This window comes from Zosterops lateralis (genome assembly GCF_965231275.1).
Source record: "Zosterops lateralis genome assembly, chromosome: 13".
NCBI lineage: Eukaryota > Metazoa > Chordata > Aves > Passeriformes > Zosteropidae > Zosterops > Zosterops lateralis.
Window position 1 is genome coordinate 12,043,367 of NC_139773.1, and position 19,167 is coordinate 12,062,533.

Genomic DNA, 19,167 nt, shown 5'->3' on the forward strand with positions numbered 1-19,167 from the left:
CTCTCTCTCCCTTGCCAAACTAAAAAGTTTAAAAAATCTTTGTTTGAACAAAACCAAGGTTTGTTCTGAGGACAAAATGGTTGATACTGAAATCTTTTCAAAATCTACTGCCATTTGAGATAAGCATGAATGTCAGAACATGGCCCATTCTGAACTCAGCAACTTTTTGCCGAGCCATCGAGTTCAAGACCCCACAAGACACAAGGCAGGGCTGGGCCCTTTGAAAGAAAGATTTTAGGTGGGAAGCATCTCAATGGACTTTATGCAAAAAGTTAAAAGTACACCCTCGGTCTGTAGGCATGTGAATTGCACAAGGATAAAGACCCCAAGGAAACTGCTGTCCCAAATTTGGGGCAAACAGCCCAGACCCCCACAGACATCTACATAATCACATACACAGAATGCTGTCTGTTCTGGCTAACTCCTGCAAGGAGAAGGAAGAGAAAAGGAAGGCTCTCACTCACCTACAGTCCTGCCTGGGCTTAGGGATGTAGCCTGGGTAAGCTCCCTCTGTGATCAGCTTGCACATCCTGCTGTCACGGTCGGAGGGGAGCAGAGTGCTGGGCTTCACCAGCAGCCCCAGGCAGTGGTCAAACGTGTTCCTCTCTTCTGGCCCATCCTCCGTGAAAAAGCAATGGCCCAGAGCATTGTAACCCACCACATCCTTCACCTGTGTGTTCAAAACAAAGGGCAGTGTTAAGGTCTTGTGCCTCAGCCACTGCACAATTAGAACACACTTTAGTGTGATGGCACATAGGAGCCTCAGCACCCTTTTGAACCCAGGATCCATAACCAAAACCAAAAGCAAGATCCCTCTCAGCCCTTGGGAGCTTATAGTCTAAGCAATAACTCTAACACTTAATTAGAATTTGTCATCACCTAGGAAATGCTCATTCCATTCTTTTGTTTGCCTGTGAAATCAGAGACGGTCTTAGCATGAGGCTGGAAAAAACACAGGGTGGGGGATGAGGAGAGGAATTAGACCTTCAAATCACATCTGGGCTCATTCATCTTCATGCGGAGTTACATGAGCAGCTACATAAAATGAAGCTCAAAAATGCAGCTGAGATGAAAAAATATTTTTCCAGGCTATCAGAGAGGCAGAAAGTTGTTTTCCAGACAAGCTGGTTTGTTTTAGGTTTGACCTGATCTTTGTTTTCAAGTTGTTGACAGAAGCTTTGCTTGACCCTGAGACAAATCAGCTGGTGTTAATCAATGCTGTTCTGTTTTGGTTTGGATGTTGTTACCATCAGGACACCCTTGGTTGGACAGAACAACACCCCTCACACCCCTGGAAGATCTGAGAGCAGAAATGTGAGTTTGAAGCCCATGGACAGGACAAGATGGGAAGCAACAGCCCTTGGACATGCAGCGTGTCCAGCAAGTCAGTTATCAGTGGATATATCTGGGATATAGAAAATTACTTTCAGGTCTCCATTGACCAGGGGAAGGTCTGGATCTCCTGGGCTTTTTCCTTGCTGCTCCCATCAGCCACCACTCATCCATCACCCTGGACTCAGGAATCCTCCCTAGCAAAGGTTAACCTGCCACAAATGTGTTCCTCTAAATGCTTCTGATAAAACAGCAAGTGTCAGAGGACAAAGGACAGTATCAACCTGGATAGAAGACCTGCTCACCATGGTGTCACTGAGAGACCAAGTGCTTGGGCATTCAAGTGCTGGAATTGCTTTTGTAAACAGCCTTGAGGCTTCTCTGTCACCTTCATGCCTCATTCCTGAGGCAAGGAGGACCAATTTCAAATAAAATCCCAGGATTAGTGTTGAAATTATTACAAATATGTTTTCACATGAGAACAAACACTTTACTTGCCAAATCTGTTACTGGCTTGCAACCACACAGACTTCTATTATGTAGCATCCATGCTCCAGTGTAAATACTCAAATTTCTGAGCACAGGTCATCACAGTAAATTAAACACTGCTAAAATGACCTGCAAAATTGTACATTCCATTGAGCTACCTTGCTGAAATCCACTGCTAACTTCCCTGGTCTAATAAAATTATAGATTTTGCAAGAATTAGCCTTCTTTATTTAGGTGTAAAACATACGTACTAAAGTGTACCCCTCAGAAGAATGACCTAGCCCAGCCTTGTTACGATAAAGATTTACAGGACAGAGCACTTCAGGACACTGAGCAATATTCAGAAGGTTTCCAACAGCCAGAGGAGCCACAGAGATGTCAGAATTCCACAGAAACTGCCACAAAATCCTATTAGCTTTCTGTAACAGGACAGTAATACCAAAAAGACACATAAGCCATGGTGTTGGGACATTTAGATGGTGGAAGCAGTTTCCATAGAGAAATGTTTGCCACTTCAGGCATTTATCTTCCCAGCTGGCACAACACTGCACCAAGGCAGGGACATGGACACCTGCAGTGACCAGACTCAGCTGGGGCAAGGCAGGGGAGTGCTGTTCCAGGGGATCCCATCTCCCAGAACAGTGAGAGAACAGGAGCAGGGTGAGAGAGGGCAGTGCACTGGCAGAGGCTCAGAGGCAGCCTGTTGTTCTCCTAATTCATCCCTGAAAGCCCACAGACCAAAAGGGAGTTATCAGCCAGGAATCTGGTCCCTTAGGCATTTGTCATCCTCCCTTTGATTAATTATTTCCCCTTAAGCCACCTCAGTCACCTCTGACTTGTTTCCTGCGCCTATTTTCATACACAAGCCCACTGCTGAAATGCCTGGACAGCAAATGAGATGCTTGTTCCAAAATTACTCTTCTAATGCATTTAATTTTTTTCTTTGATTAAAACCTTGTTAATAGGCCATAATCTTCCATTAACCATGAGTAATTTAGAGTCAGATAATGTCCTTTCTGGCAAAATAATTTCTGTAAAGTGTAGCTGGATTAGTAAAAGCAGGTACCACTGAAGCTGTTAGATAGCACAGTCTCTAATTCCATGAAGTACAGGCCTCTCCTGGATACTGCCAGACTATTTAGTGATCCCTATTTAATTTCCTTCCCAGTGGCTTCTTTAGCTTGCACACTGGGATCCAATGGAGAGAGTGGGAATCAGAGCAAAGTTTCATCCCTGGGATTGCAGTGGTGTAACTAGGTGGGGGGTTTGGCCAATATATTGCAGAAAACATTGGGTAACTATTGCATTTTAAAACAATAATTATGGTGAGAAACTAGTTTCTACAGATTTGTTTCCAGAAGGACCCTCTGTGCCTCTCAGCTAATATGAATTTACATGCAAGTGCAGAATAACCCATCAATGAGGTGAGTTAACACTGAGACAGTCACTTCTAACAGACTGTGCAGACCCACAGAAAAATACCTGTCATCAGAAATAACTGGATAGTCTTTTCCCCTGGACTTTTCAGTATCTATGAGTATCTCTGAGGTGACATGAGAAAAGTGACAGCAAAGCAAGCAGGAGAGTCTGTATGTAAATTACCTGCCTGCTTTAATGACAGTAAAAAACAACTGATTCCCCTCTCCATTTATTAAAACATTTGCACAGGTACTCTACAACACTCTGAAATCAGCAGTTTAATGTTAAGGACATCATTAAGTGCTGTGATATGCTGAGGTTTAATAGTCCAGCTAGAATTTTTATGGCTATTTCCAAAGTGTGGTTTGTGCACATCATTAAGGCAAATTTTCCCTCAGCAAAGTACACTTTGGATCTACCTGATCTCAGAGGGAATGAATGTTACCTGGGGAAAGACAGAGCTCATCTCTGTTTGCATGAGTGGTGTTCTTGCCCAAGAACATGTAGAAACAGGTGGTGCTGCCCAAGTAAAGAGATAACAGGCAACTGGGAAATGTATATAGTAACTATTGTAGTCATCAGAGCCCCATGTGGGTGTCTTTGAATATATCTGGGGGAAGAAGGATGTGGAAAGGAAGGAAATTAGAGTCAGAAAGCAGATGAGGAGATTGTGGTGGGATCACCTGGTGAATCAAGGCAGGGAGCTGCTGACTGCAGATGTGTATCAGAGCCATGAAACAACGGCTGAGTTATGCAACATTTGGAGCATGTTTTCTGTGATGCAACTGAACAAACTTGATCACATTGCTTTAGTCCACTGGGGCTTTATTTTCAGCCATCAATAATGATGAGGTTAAAAAATCAAACTAAAACAAGTATGGGCAGAGCTTCATATTCACACATTTTGATAAACTAAAATCAAGAGGGATTATATTGACTAACTAATGTCCTAAATTATAAGATTTCTCTTGGGTGCTTTGTCATGGAGGCAAAGTATGATAATTTAGGGAATTGTGGTTGTACAATAACAGCAAGAGAATCAAGCTGCTTTCATCAGCTACATCAGCCTGTCTAAATCTCACTCAGTCATCTTGGCTGGAAAAGCTTAAGCACATGGATTCCTATGCCACAGACTCCCCATGGCACAGTTGTTACCCAGAGAAAGCAGAAAAGACAAAATTATTTCCAAATTCTCTGCATGAACCCATCTATCTGACTGATAAGAAAAATTCCAGGCTCTGGGTATTTGGTTTGGCAATAGGGAATGAAGATCTCCCATTAAATCCAGAAGCAGCTGCAGCTCCTCAGCAGCTGTGCAGCCTCTGTGCAGCCAGAGGATGTGCTTGTGGTGCCACTGGTGACAGCCCATCACAGCGTGACAAATGAAACCTGCAGTGCTGCCCTGCCATTCTGCACATTAATTGTGTATTAAGCCCCTCTACTGGCAGCCTCAGGTTGGGCAAATGCCACATGACCCTGAATGACTTATACAATTTATACAGTAAAATGTCTCTTTAATTCAGAAGCCATGTTCATTTGGTAGGGTTTCAAGATCATGCTATAAACTTAGAAGGACAGAGGTCAAACCCAAAACCTCAGATTCATAAATAGTGGATAAAAGCTGCTCTGCTTCTGGAACTGCAAATTAAGTGTCCTTTGTTCAACTTCTGTGCATTTTAATTATGCCTGGGACTCTCCCTTCCAACACTGGCACTTCTAGAGGTATGAACTCCTAATGCACAGTGACCATCCAGGTTACAACTGCCAATGATATGTTTCCACTTAAAATTCTGTTATATATAGCAGTAGAGCTCTTGACAGTACAAATTCTCCTCTTCAGCATTTGGATACACTTTTTCATTTTGGAATACACTGCCATTTCCCTGAATGGGTGAGAGTCCTTTGCCTAGAGAAATCCTGCACCTTTAAGATTTCCTTGAAGATCATCCAGTCCCCCTGGACTCTTCTGCCCTTCAGGACCTGCCTCCCAAGGGACTCTGTCAACCAGGTTCCCAAAGAGGCCAAATTCTGCCCTCTGGAAATCTAGGGGAGTTTTTCTGCTGACCCCACTCCTTACTTCTCCAGGGATAGAAAATTGCTATTTGTGATCACTATGCCCAAGACAGCCTCTAACCATCACATCAACCACAAGTCCTCTGTTCCCAAACAGCAGGTCCAGCATCCTTATCCCAAAAACAAAGGAACCCCTAGAACTGGAGAGAATCTGAACATATTCTTGACATCTCTGGTGTGCTGTAACTTTTCTGGTAACCATCATTTATTCGAGAGATTTATCCTAAAGGGTTTCTTGTTATGGAATGCAACTCTGGCAAATCACAGCTCTCCGAGTGCCTAATGTTATGACTGGCATTGCAAACCCAAACCTTTATTACAGGAATACTTAAAGCTTCTGGTTATCCTCTTTAAATAGCAAACCCTGTGCCTACAGAAAGATCCAACCAGTCATTAGAGATGGGCTGGTCTGCAGACACTGCAGCACCCAGACAAATGTTCTGTCCACTCTGAGTCACACACAGCCCCCAGTGCCACACTGGTAGGTTGAGATACTCCCTGTACATCTGGGGTGGGAAGAGTCAAGCACTGGTTTCAACAATAAAACACATACTTCTGCAATAATTAAGCTGTATTCATGCTATGAGGAAGGGTTTTTTTGCTGCTGTCTTTATCTCTAAGGCAGATACTGGAACTTCTTACCAGTAAACCATTGGATCCATGGACTGTGACACAGCGGGAGAAGGTGTTGTGGATGGAGGTGTCCTTCACGTACGTTGGAGGGTTGTAGCCTCCCTTCTCATCCACATCTCCAGCCATATGGAAATGAATTGGGTAATGCCCCATTGTCTGCTGGCCCATGTATTTCAGTTCCAGACCTTCAATGTGGGTAGCCTTAAAACCAAGACCAATCTGGAGAACACAAGAACAGCAGTCAAGAAACACAAAAGTCTTTTGAGGGCAAAGAGAGGGAACAGAGGGAATAGCAAGGGTTGCACTGTATCTGTATCTGTGTATGGTGGCCAAGGAGACCAGAGCTTTCCCCACTGCTGCCACATTAATTGTAGAAGGAAAGCAATTTATATTTATCATTTTCCATGGAATTCAGCCAGCTGGGTTCAAATCAAACTTCCTGGGCTGAGCACCACAAGAATCTAGGGAAAACTGGGATCGGGATGTGGAGACTTTATCTCAGGTGTGTTGATCACCAGCCTCACTGGTTGAGCAATGTCTGCAGGGGCCTGACATGCACTTCAAAGCCAAAAGACAGCCAGCAGCCAGATGGTAGATCTGCTGTACTGTGGGGAGAGGTTGTTTGCTCAATGGCTGGTGAGGAATTTTTCCCTTCCTGCATCTTGGCTTCCTTGGTATGTGAAGGTGTAGCTGGAAGGAGGAAGGGACAAGCAAAGGGCCCCCACCTTACCTTGATGTGTCCCCCAAAGGTGTCGAAATCAAAGAAGGAGCAGAGCTTGCTGCTGTACTCGTAGCACTGCTGCTCCATCTCTCCCATCACCACCACGTTGCGGCTCAGCAGCCCCACCTCCGCCCGCATGTCCACACCATCGACCACCTCGCCCATGTGCAGGTATGTGGCTTTCCCTAAAGGAACCAGATCCAGTGTCAGGATTACTCTGCCAGTGCTGCTGGCTTCCCCAGGGCTTCCTGTGGTGAGTCTGGTGTGCTAATGAAAGGAGCAACCAAATCAGCACAAACTGTTGGCTGGCACCTCAAAGGAGGGGAGGCTGGAGCACAGGTGATACACAAGGTCTTGGTGAGATATTTGCAATGGAGGAAGTGGGATTTTTGGTGTTTGGTTGCTTCATTTTTCCAGGGAGTTAAACTAACAGTCTGTCTGGACAAAACACATTTCCTTCCTTGAAAAGGAGCTGCATAGTTTGGATTACAACCGGCTGTGTATGAACATCCAATGCAGAAAAACCCTGATGATGCAGCTACAGAAAAGTCTAAAGGTTACCAAAGGTCACCCAAGTTAGCACAGCATTTCCCATAGTAAGACACAGGGAGCTGCTCAGACCCCACAGCACTACTCTCAGGCAAGCATCAGTCAGATCCCGCTAGCACCGTGGCTGTTGATGCAAGCAAGGAGCAGAGTGGGCAGAAGTAGGTATTGTGTCTTGGGACAATCACAGCCCCTCACCAAGTCTGTGGGCTGTAAAACCTCCAACTCCCTGCCATCCCAAACCTCTCCATTTTAGATCTACCTTCATTTCTCCAACTTGCTCTCAAGGCTTCTTCCTGCCCTGATGTAGTTGGAGACAATGGGCTCTTCCATCTACCCCATGCCACACCTGCCTTTGCCAAGCCAAGTTGCTCATAACATCTTCTACACACACCCTCCTCCATGGAGGGGTTAAAAGCACAGAAAACTTTCCCTGGCCTGACCAGAAAGGGGAGAAGTCCAAGCAGTGGGGATGTCTAGAAAGCAAAGCATCTCTTTGTTGTAATTTCATTCAAACATATTCCTACTACCTCCTTCCTTCCGAAGGTTTTTGCAGAGAAAAAATCAGTTGGGAAAAGGTTCATCTTACTGACTCCATTCTGTATTATTCCAGTAAAAATAAGTAATAAGCTCTTTAAGTAAACACTGAACTGTAAGGAATGCTACACTTGCATGTATTTAATTTCCATGGAATCATTCAAATCCTTAATTAGAAACAAATGGCAAGCCTGAACACCGGCTATTGCTGCAAAGTACTTTATGCTTAAGCAGAATTGCCAAGTCGAGGGGAGGACTTTGAACACTGAAACAATATTATTTTAAACCAAAACATGATGCTTTGAGTGTATAAAAAAAAACCAAGCAAACACCATTCACTCCCTCTTGTCCTGAAGCTGGAAGCAGTGTCGTTTGATGGCAATACTGGGATTTGGGGAGGGTGAGTGCTCCGCCCTGCTCTGGGACAGCTGCGTTGTGGGAACAGGGGTCACGCCACAACATGTGCCTTCTGCCTTGGCACCTCTGCCTTCAAAACCAGCTGATCTTGTGAAAAACACTCTCTGTTAACTAGAGGAGTGGTGATGGCTCACCTCAGAAATGAAGGGTTGCGAGGAGCCCTGGATTTGCACCTCACCCACTTTCCAATTGTCACCCTACAGAGTCCTGGACTGATCCATGCCCGTGTTGTTGCCCCGCAGCCAGTGAACCTCATCAGGTGTGTGGCCAAAACTAGACTCAACTCATCCCAAAAACAGCAGCTTTGTTCCCTTTATTCATATACATAGAAAAAGCCACTGCAGTGAGTACCCTCCACATGAGGATACTCCATGCTGGAGCCTTGAGTGAGTCTGTGAAGGAGCACAGTCTCTTCTTGGGGAACCATTTTTAAGCTGTTATTTTTCAGTTTTCCCCGGAGCTGACCTCTCCTTGATTTATTGAAATGCGGGAAGGATTTTAGATAATCGTAAGAACATACTATTTGAAGCCACATCTCCAGGATTTGTGGCAGTGAAATTAGATAGGCAGTTTTGTTATTCCTGCGCTGAGCTCTAGAATAATAAATGTCATGCTTGCATGTATTTAATTTAATTTAACACCAGTCCAGACATGCAAAACAGGGTAAGCACTGACAGGAATGTTAAATACGAACTAACCAGTTTCTAAATATAACTTCTTGGGTGCATGTTTTTCACTCTGTGCTTTTGCTGATTTGACATGTTTCCAGATAAAAGGAGAGACGGAAAGCAATCGCCTTCCAAAGTAAAAGCGGATTTTGAATAATAGCTCCTTTAATAGGGTTTTGAAAAACAAACCACTTCTCAAGGCAGACAGAAATTCAAGCTCCTTGCAGCAAACGGGCTGAAAGGAGCTTGTGGGAGCCAGAGCCTGGCATGGGAGCCCTCACAGGCTGTAAATGACTGCTGGGAACCAGCACTACAACATCGAACACTTCCCATGGGACCAGGAGAATTGTGAGGGGCATTTACAGACACGTGGCACTGCCAGGGAGCTGCCTGGGGCATGTTTGGTGGTGGGCAGGGAAAAAACCCACAAAAGAGTCTGTTCTGTGGTGAGTTCAGGGAGTTCACACGAGCTTGGCAGCGTCTCACTCTGCAGAGCTATAAGTTTAAAGTTTGGTTGCTGCTCACAGCTGGCGCATGGAGCCTTCCCAGGGACCAGCCAGGACATCTGAGACCCTGGGCACTGACCCTGGGCAAGGGGTTTGCAAAGGGCCACTGAAGTGGTTTGATACTAAAAAGGCAACCCTGTGCTTTGGAAGTGGGAGGAATGTGCTGCTGCTTCAGCAGCAAAGCCAGTGCTGTGATTTCCCAACCACTAACAAGCCCTGAGGCCTCTGATTCACCTTCTCCTCCTTTGGGTTAGGGTTTGCTGCATCCCTCATGGATAGAGACTGCCCTGCCAGGCTTGTGCCATATTGTAATCTAAACCAAACACAGCCTTGCAATGACACACATCACGTCTCCTCACAGCAGACCCGGGTGATGGATCAGGAAAAACTCCCTGGCTTTGCTGCTGGTTGTGTCATAGCAGTTCCTCCAGTTAGCACAATGCAGATTTACAAGGAAAACTTCCTTAATATGTGGTTTTTGCCTGGTACAAGACTTGATTTAGCAAAATATGAGCACATTTCTGTGCTTATTACTCAAGACAGTGACTGCTGAAGTGAGTTATTGGTAAGGACAAGGTAATTACTAAAACAAAATATACATTAAAATAAACATAGATGATCCACTGATCAAGGGCATGCTTATGTCAATAAAGCTATTCAAAGCAGAGTTTCTCCAAACTGTGCAAAGGAAAACCTGCCACATATAAACCCAGCCATAAAACCTGGGTCTTGTGCCTTATCAAACCTGGGAAGGGTGGGATTATAAAACTATTTCAACTGCTGCAAATGTGGAAGGGTGCTCAGATCTGGTGAGTTAGAGCTCCCAGAAAACCCTCCCAGATATACTCATACATTCCCAAATCCCTTGGCTCTAAGTGGCCCAAACTGGTAAATCTCCCTTTAAGAAGTGAAACCAGCACTCAAAGGTCTGGATTTGGTGAAGATAAAGTAAAGCTGAAATTCTCCTGGAGGAGATTTTTTTTTCTTTAAAGAGTCTTTTCTTCTCCTTTGGGATCTCTAGGGATAAGACCTAGTGTCTCATGGTCTTTTGATGTTTCCTAATCAAGTTTTTAAGGGAAATGTTAAACATAATTTGTCTGTTCAACTCGCATGATCCAGTGACAGTAAATCCTTCATGGCATCTTTAAAGTCAGTTCGACTCACTGCAGATGCCAGCCCAGATCTGACAGATTTATCATTTTTGCCAAGCACTTGTCATCACTGGTGGTAATGCCCCTATTGCTTATATTTAATAACAAATGCTCACACTGGCATCTTTCAAATCCTCATTATTCTGAATTATCTTGATGGGGTTTGTTGTTTCATCCCTAAGGCACAGGCCTGTAACGCAGCATGGTTTGGGTGAGCTTGCTGGCTCCTTGAGTCACACAGCACAACCTGGTGTCCCAATCAACAAATATTCCTCCAATTCATAACTTTAACATGGAAAATTAACTTTTCAGCAAATAGAAACACAGCAATCAGGCACAAACTCCATCCTTATGAACTTCTATGTAAACCTGAATGGGATTCTGTCAGCTCAGCTCCCAGGCAATGCCCAAAGGTAGAAGGAGCTCTGAAAGACTGTTAGAAAGGGCTGTTTCACAAGGTTTCCTGCTCTGCCCTCAAGCAGTAGAATCACCTTAAAAAAAAAAGCTTTTGGCGTGTTGCAGCCAAAATGATGCCAACTTCTAAACAGAACACCCTAAATCTCTAAAAATATCTGAATTTTGATAGTGGGGTAAACTCTCCCATCCTTACAAAACCAGATGAAAGCTGACACAGGCTGTGGATTTGTGAGACAACTACGTGTTTATACTTTAATTCAAAGTTCTCTGCATGAACAAGATCACAGTAAACTTCTTATCTCTCTAATATTTGCAACCCAATAAGCAGGATTTAAGGGATGTGTGCTTGAATTCATAGATTCATCAGTATGTGAGATAATTGGAGTAATTATGCCAGGCACGAATAGTTTTTTTCATCCTTTATCAAGAGCATATAGGAGCACAAAAGAACATTTCATCGTTTCTGTTGCATGGTGAAACTTATCAGCATTAGTAGAAACTTCACACAGAGCAACCAAGATGAAGATAAGACTTGTTTCCCAGGGAAAGTAGACAAAATACTTGATCTTTCCTACTATCCAGTTCTATCATAACAACACAACCCTTCCTTCCTTCCTCCCTTCCTCCTCCCTCCCTTTTCCCTGCACTGTTGTCCCTCCCCAAACCATGTGAAGTTGGAAGATCAAACAATTTTAATCTGTTCCCACAGTGAAAATAATCTAGGCACAAAAATGACAAGCAAGCAAGGAAAAAAAAAAAAAAAAAGAAAGAGTTAAACAAAGAAAGCAAGTGGAGGAAAAAGTTCCATTTAAGTGAGTGACCATTTGACTGGGAGCAGGACCTGCAGATCTGGGTCCTGATGCAAACCACACTTACCCATGGGAGCCACAGTTTTTACATTAGGGCAGTTATTCCAGTAAAAGAGTGCAAAAGATCAGAGCCTGTGTGCCTTCCCTCACTTTCTACACTGAGATTTGCAGATGTCCACAGTTAAATAACTAAATCCTCCTAGAACCTCATGGCAATTGAGTATTAACTCCCTTAAGTTCTTTTGAAAAGCTCTAATCAATCCATTTCTAGCCAGTAAAGAAAGTATGAGTTTCAGCAGGAAGTATCAAATATAAATAGGACATGAGCTAACTAATGAGTTTGACTTATTTGGCACAATATGCTAAACCATGTCTATTAAAATACTATTAAACTATGAGAGCATAAATTATATTAAACCTTGGTATGCCAAGTGGCTGCCACACCAAACTGGCTGTCCTCAAAGCAGAGGTTTTCTCCCTTTTTTATAACAAAGAGACTCTTAAATAGTTCAGATCTGACATTTAGGTTTCATTTTAAAAATAAATAGAAAGGAAAAAAATAAAGATTAAAAGGGAAATAAATCATCACGGGTAGGAATGGTTTTATCATTTGTCTTTCAAAGGGCAAACTTTTGGAGTTCTCAGCTGCTAAACTAAACCTCTTAGGAAAATTAAGCCTTTACACTTATTACAAATGACATCCCTCTGAGACCCTGTATATAAATGTCTGTGTGGAAGGCTTTTCTCAGAAGGAGCAAAGCAATCTTGCTTCCTCCATGCCAAAGGCAGGCAGACATTTATGATGAATGTCCTACACTCAGTTACAAGCCTGGCCCAGGCACACAAAGCCAGGCTGTGCCAGGGCTGCTCACCTGTGCTGGGACCAGGGGCCATTAGTGATTCTTATTCTGGTTAATTACATGTCATGGCACAGGGCAGTGGATGAAGTTACACCATGGTCAAGCGCAGAGCAGCTCAGGGACCTCCTGCCTCCTCAGGACAGGGGACATCTCAGCCTTACCAGATTTTAATTCATCTAGACTGAACTTAGATTCAGGTAGATTTTATTTTGTTTTCTAGTGTGAATGTGTTTTTGTTACAAGAAAGTTGGAAGTGATTTTTATAACTGGACTAAATTCTGCCTCAATTTATATAATCAGTGAAATCCCATTGACGTCAGTGGAGTTGCCTGGATATAAGAAAGGAGAGACTTTGGCCCTGGTGTTCATGTCATTTGTGGTAATAAAAGGAATGTCCTAATTCTCCTAAAGAGCAATTGGAGATGAGGAGCACAATTGCTTTAACAAGTGTTTCCACTGCTTCTTTACTTGAAATTCACATGAACTTTTTTGTTGTCTTTAACCCATTATTTGTTTCCTTAAACTAACCTTGCTGTCACTGCTGCAGAAGATGAATGTAACTACATGAATTCCATAGATTCATTAGATTATAGGAAGTCCAAGACTCCTACACCATCTTTATTTTTCCTGGCGATCTTCCAAGACCATCTTCATGATGTGACTTGTATCATACCAGTCTGAGTCCAACAGCTCAAAAGTTTCTCAAGAAAAAATATTCAGCTTGGAAATATGTCTTCTTTGAAAGCACTAGACATTTGAAGTCATAAGACTATGATACATTCAGACTTTGAATAACATTTTTCTTGGCCTAATGCACATCTCCAACAATGAATGGCCAAAGCTCTGTGGGGATGCAGCTGCCAAAGGAAGGATATTGGTACCTTCCAGAAGGACTTGCATCAGAGATAATGCTGAAGTGGGTCATTTCAGAGAACTGAGTGAACTCCCTGGTGCATTGGGTGTTCCAAGTGCCCTCATGGTTTCTCAGAAAGGTCTTACTGTAAATGCAGACAACACTGCCTAGAGCAACAGCCACTGTGCAAGAAAAGATAAAGTCACAGGCATGATTTACCACCAGGCAGATGCTGCCTCTGAAGGACAGCCTCATTTACTACAGACTTTTATACTGTAAAATAATGATTGCTTTTGTAAATTATAGAAGAAAAAAATCCTCATCTATTCACGTTCATGTGCTATTTCCATGCTCTGCTTATCAATGTGCCAAAACAAGGTTCTAGAAGGGAAAGACAACTTCACAGACTCAAGTGAAGATTAAATCTCCCACTCTGGATTTCAGTTTTGTGCTCTTGCTGGTAATAGTCTGTGCCTCATCATGGTTATAGTTTCTTAATTGGATTCAGTGTCCAGAGGCCATTCTACAATCATTGGACTACAAAATCCATTAATCAAAAGCAATTTGTTTTGCATTTGAGCTGGTCACCTGCAAGAGGAAAATGCTGGGGCTCTAAAAAGGCTCCCACTCCTTCTCAGGCTCACCCTGCCATTCCATCTCCCAGTGCAGAGGCTCAGGATAAGTCAATGGCCTCCAGAAATGTTTGGTTAATGCATCACCTCTGGAGGCAATACTCTCTGGAGACACAGTAACCGGGAAACAGTAGCTTTAGTAGTACAAAACAGCAGTTCTAAAATGTAAGATTACAGCTCTTGTTAAATGAAACTTAGGAAAGCAGCCAGCTGGAAATTACTTCACAGCCTTACAGTTTCTCAGAGTCTGTTCCTGCCCTAGCTCACTCTTCACATCAGCTGTGCTCATCTGCTTTCTAGAAAGTGGTATTTCAAATACAGTTATTGAAATTCTCAAATACATAACATGTATCTGTTCCTCTTAAGTAAATTCACCCACTCAATAGCGTGACTGGGGACAAAAATTGAGTCAGCTGTGCAAGGAAAAGGCAGAAAGGAACCAAAATCAAGTTAGATGGTTTTCAAGCAAGAAAGTTATGTATCCCAAAAGCATCTAACAATGAGCCATCAGATTCAGGTGTCTTTCAACATTTCTCAATTCTTTTTGGAGTCACCCCAGTGCAAATGACAGAATTTGTGAACTGCAACACCAGAGGGATAAGATGAAGCACCTCACCTGCCACCTTGACCTGGGTGGGTCTGCAGGTCCTGCAGGGCAGCACTTGGAACTCTTCTGCCTGGTACATGGAGTAGTCAGTGCTGGCCACCACCAGCCTGTCCCCAGGTTTCCATGAGCTCACATCATCCACCAGGTTCAGGATCGTGCTGTTCACGTTGGTGTCAATGGTTACTGTGAGCTTTGGTTTCACTGAAAACCCAAAATGCAATGGTGGAGAATTCAGTCAATCTTATCAGAAAAAGCTTGCTCCTTCTTTTTTCTTCCCCTCACACCCCTCCTTGGAGTGCCACCAAAAATTATGATTTTCTCATGATAAAAAGGAAAAAAAATTAACTCCTCCAAACATGTTTTTTTTTTTTTTACTGGCTTTGGCTTGGCAAGCAAGAAAACAGGAAAAGTATTTTTCCTTAGTTGCAGGCAGGTGGATTTTCCACTAACCCCAGGATAAATTTAAATGTACCTCTTAGTGGCTCATTCTCACCACACCCACTTAGCAGCAGCTCTTGTGGGCGCTGGGCGCTGTTGTTTACAGCAGCCAAGTGGTCTTTAACTTAATGATGTTTTTTTCCAGCAAAACAACAGTCTGCCACCCTTCTCTTGGTGCCAGCACCAAAAATCCTAATGACCTGTCTAGTGATCAGGTTAAGGACAGCCGTGTTGGAATTATTAACTACAAAATGAAGTATAAGTTTCAAATCCTGTTGTCTTCACACACTCTTATTGACTAATCCTACGTCATCCCAAAATGTTTTTGTAAAAGAATTTACAGGAAAGAACTTGCCAAATATTTCCCACAGCTTTGCTGGGTATTTGAAAAACCACCCTGCTGCTTCTGTTAGTGCTCAGAAATTATTCCTGAGATAAATCTTGTGCTGTTATATCTGGGGTTGTGTCTATAGCCCAGCCAAAGATTTAGCTTGGAAAAATTACAGAAGTTGTTCAGACACCCTGAAGGAGCTAGTCATGGGAAGACAGGATTTCTGCTGTTCTCTGTTCTGGGTTTCAGTGGTGGGGCACATACCAGATTTGCCACAGAGGAACCTCACTCTGTAGTTGTGGCAGCCCTGGCCTGTCTGGCCCTTGCCGTGGCACAGGAATTGATAATCGTGGCCGCTCTTGTAGAACACCTCCGTGGTTAAATCTGCTCCATCAAGGGTCATTGCCTGCAACGAGGATGGAAATACAGCTCAGCTTTGCTGTGAGGTGAAGGGATTTCATCAAAGCACCTGAGCCATCAGAAGAGGCCTTTATTTTGGGTGATGGCACAAGCATTGCCCAACAAACCCCTGTGACTCCAGCCAGCATTCCCAGCTGCTGCTCACACACAGCTACTGCTTAGGTGCAAGCCTTTCTCCTGTGTCTACACTGAGACCATGGGCTGTTTTGGGAGGAGTCTGTGAGCTTCACAGACAGCTGCCTCAGTGCCCTAGATTTTCTCTTGCCATTGGTTTTGAGGGCAGATGGAAACATTGAACACGGATGCTTGCACACAGATGAACTCATGGCTTCAAGCCTCTGCACTTCACTCATTCCATTGCTTGTGGCTAGGCTCTGTCTGAACCTTGCAGGAGAAAGGGGGTAGGGGTTCAGTTTCTCCACTGCATGGATCAGATTCTCAAAAAAACCCCCGAGGGTGCTGCAATACTGCTGCCTGTTCCAAAAGAAACAAGGAGAAGTGGCCCTTTCTCACAGGCAAGTACCAGCTTGTAGAGCTGCCTTGAGATAAAAGGCTGTATCATGCCAAGAAGCAGTGACATACACAGCCTCTCTGGTGTTCCTGCTGGGGCAGCCTCTCAGGGTCATGTCAGATTCCACATTCTGTCTCTAGAGCTTGCATTTCTCTTGACCCTTTCACAAAAATGTGGTGCATTGCATCGGACAAGCCAAATACCAGGTGCAGTTTGGCAAGGCACCAGGAGAAAAGCCATTTTTCAATGAAGGGTCTGATCCTGATTCTCTCACTCATGCAGGCTTTCCTTATTAATGCTGCCGTGTGTGGGATTAGCACCGTCAGCTGGAGGAATGTGCCTCTGGCTGTGCTGTGCTTCTGTTATTATCATCATATCTTCAATTTTCTCCCATGTTCCAGAGCTGGGGCAGGCCAGCTGCCATAAATCAGTGCAGCTTTATAAAAGCAATGAACAGCACCAGATTACACTACCTGAGGATTTGCCCTAAGATCTGCAGGATAAACCAAAAAATGTCTTGCTTTTAAAATACATGAGGAAAAGAAAAAGAAAAGTAACTTATTTCAGAGAAGAGGAAAAAAAAGGTTTGTTTCTGGAGCAGAAGAATGTCTTTCTTCTTTTTGTTTTAACATGCATTCTAGAAGAGGATGCATCATAAGAAATATCTGACCCCTGTTTTGAACTGAGTTGTCACTTCTCATACACGTATATGGAAGCAGAAATGAATGTGGATTTGGTAAGACCTGGCAGAAAATTATAGGGCAGTTTTTTCCTTTCTGTTCAAGAGAGATTCTTTATAATATCTAGCTCTGGAAACTTTCACTCATACAGTCAGCATTCCCCTTTACTTCAATAGCCACATTCTTGTGGATAAGAACAACTCCACTGGCTCAGAGCATGCAGGAACCTTAGGCTCAGCCTCACACAGATGTGAAGGATTTTATTGGCTTTTCCTAGGCAATGCTTCTGCTATAGTATTTTTACCAGGAAGACATAAAAAGTATATAGTGAACATATATTTAAAATTACCCTTGTTTCTTGCTGGGTTTTTTTTGGGGTTTTTTTTTTGTCTTTAAGGAGGCTTTTTGCAGTGTCAGAAAAGGTATCTGAGTGCTCCTAGGCATGCTGGCCTGATGGCATAATTATAATGCCTAGCTCCAAACAGAATTCAAATTTCTTTCCACAGAGATAAAACAATTGATTCCAAGAAATGATTGATTTTTGACAACCTGCTAGAGCTGGTAGTTGCACTATCTTATTACATTTTGTGATTTAATTTTTTAGGTAGGGTCCATTCCAAGACCATTTAAAACCTTTAAAATTTTCATGTGGTTGCTCCTTTTAATATTCCAGCAGGGAACCACATATTTCATGATAGCATCTGTGCTGTCCATGTCCCCATCTGTACATCTTTTCATGCCAGGAGCCAGAATTTACTGAAAGGAGCTCAATTCTATCAAATTTGTCTCAGAATAAGACAAGACTGCACACAAGACCTTGTTGGTCATGTATTAGAGTGGTAAAATAATTGGTATATTTTATTTAGAAACTAAAATTACTGACAAGCACAATTATTTTAGGGGTTCAGCGTCAGTCCAAAGAAGACTTGCCCCTCTGAAGTGAGTGGGAAGCCTGCCTACCTGGATGTCAATGGGCTGCCTGCAGATTTTGTCAGGATGAGCAGCTTTGAAGTCAGACAGTTTCTCCATGTCCTTAGATCTCGCTTTGTCAGGCCTCTCAAACCACTCTGTCCATTCCACATCTAGAGACAAGTACAAACAAGTATAGTCATTTGAAAGTCAAGCTTGATGAGTGCAGCAAAAATGCACGAAGCATAATATGATCTCTGATATCATTCATAAGTTTCTTCACTGATGATCTGATTCCTCTTCCTGCCAGCCTGTCAGCCACTTTTATTGCTGCTATGAAGTGCAACCAGCCAAGGGAGAACAGTGTTATTAAAGCTTCATAATTGGCATGTGCACTGTAAGCATTATTAATAGATGCAGATTTTGGATCTGTGTCTGCCTTAGCTGCCTTCTCTGATCTTCAGATCAAGTTGCACCAGTTACTGTGTGTTTGAAACATGGGCATGATGACTGTGCAGTGAAAAGAAGTCAGAGGTTGTGTGTGATCTCTCAGACCACCAGAGATGGAATTTCATACCCAGTGCAGAAAAGGAAAAAGGATCCCAGTTATTCAGAGGGTCCTAGAGACAGCTGGAGAAAGAATCTGTGAGTGTTCATTAATTGGGTTAGTGATGACATAAATAGCAGCTAGCAAGTCCAGTCTTCTCAAATGGAAAAGAATTGCAGTAAAAAGGATGCTTCACCCTATTTGTCAGCTCTCTGCCACGAAGTGAAACAGCCCACAGACCCCTTACCTTGAACCCACTCGCTTGTCGAAGAGACATTAAAATGTTCTCCATTCTCAGCTTTGAATAGTTTGGACACTTTGGCCACAGCTGACCCTCTGTGACCTGTTAAAAAACCCCAAACATTGGTAAAATCATTGAAATCAATTGGTAAAATCATTGAATGCAATTGATAAGAGTAAGAAGTGAAAATGTAATGATCTGTGTATTTGCATATTTTGACTACATTATTCAAAATTAGCCCTGCACAACTTCCGGAAAAAAATTACTAATCTTGCAATGAGGCATCAGACATTTTTGTAACTGCATGGATAGTGAGGAAGAAAAATATTCAAAAATCAAGAGGGGGTAAGGCCCACAATCATTTGTCATACATTGCTATTTTTATTTAATGCTGTAGCAAGCCTTGTTCATGTCATGAGA

At 43.1% G+C, this 19,167-nt stretch overlaps 1 protein-coding gene across 1 annotated transcript in view; it reads right to left on the bottom strand.

Annotated features, from left to right (window-relative positions):
- The window catches only part of CEMIP (cell migration inducing hyaluronidase 1), a 48,256-nt gene that overhangs the window by 18,809 nt on the left and 10,280 nt on the right, over positions 1-19,167 (bottom strand). Inside the window, exons 7-13 of the mRNA XM_083871410.1 lie at positions 18,754-18,849; positions 18,011-18,132; positions 15,704-15,845; positions 14,680-14,871; positions 6,677-6,852; positions 5,956-6,165; positions 465-670 (exon numbers count right to left, since the gene is read on the bottom strand). Coding sequence (XP_083727536.1) covers positions 465-670; positions 5,956-6,165; positions 6,677-6,852; positions 14,680-14,871; positions 15,704-15,845; positions 18,011-18,132; positions 18,754-18,849 — 1,144 coding nt within the window. The remainder of the gene's footprint in view (positions 1-464; positions 671-5,955; positions 6,166-6,676; positions 6,853-14,679; positions 14,872-15,703; positions 15,846-18,010; positions 18,133-18,753; positions 18,850-19,167) is intronic.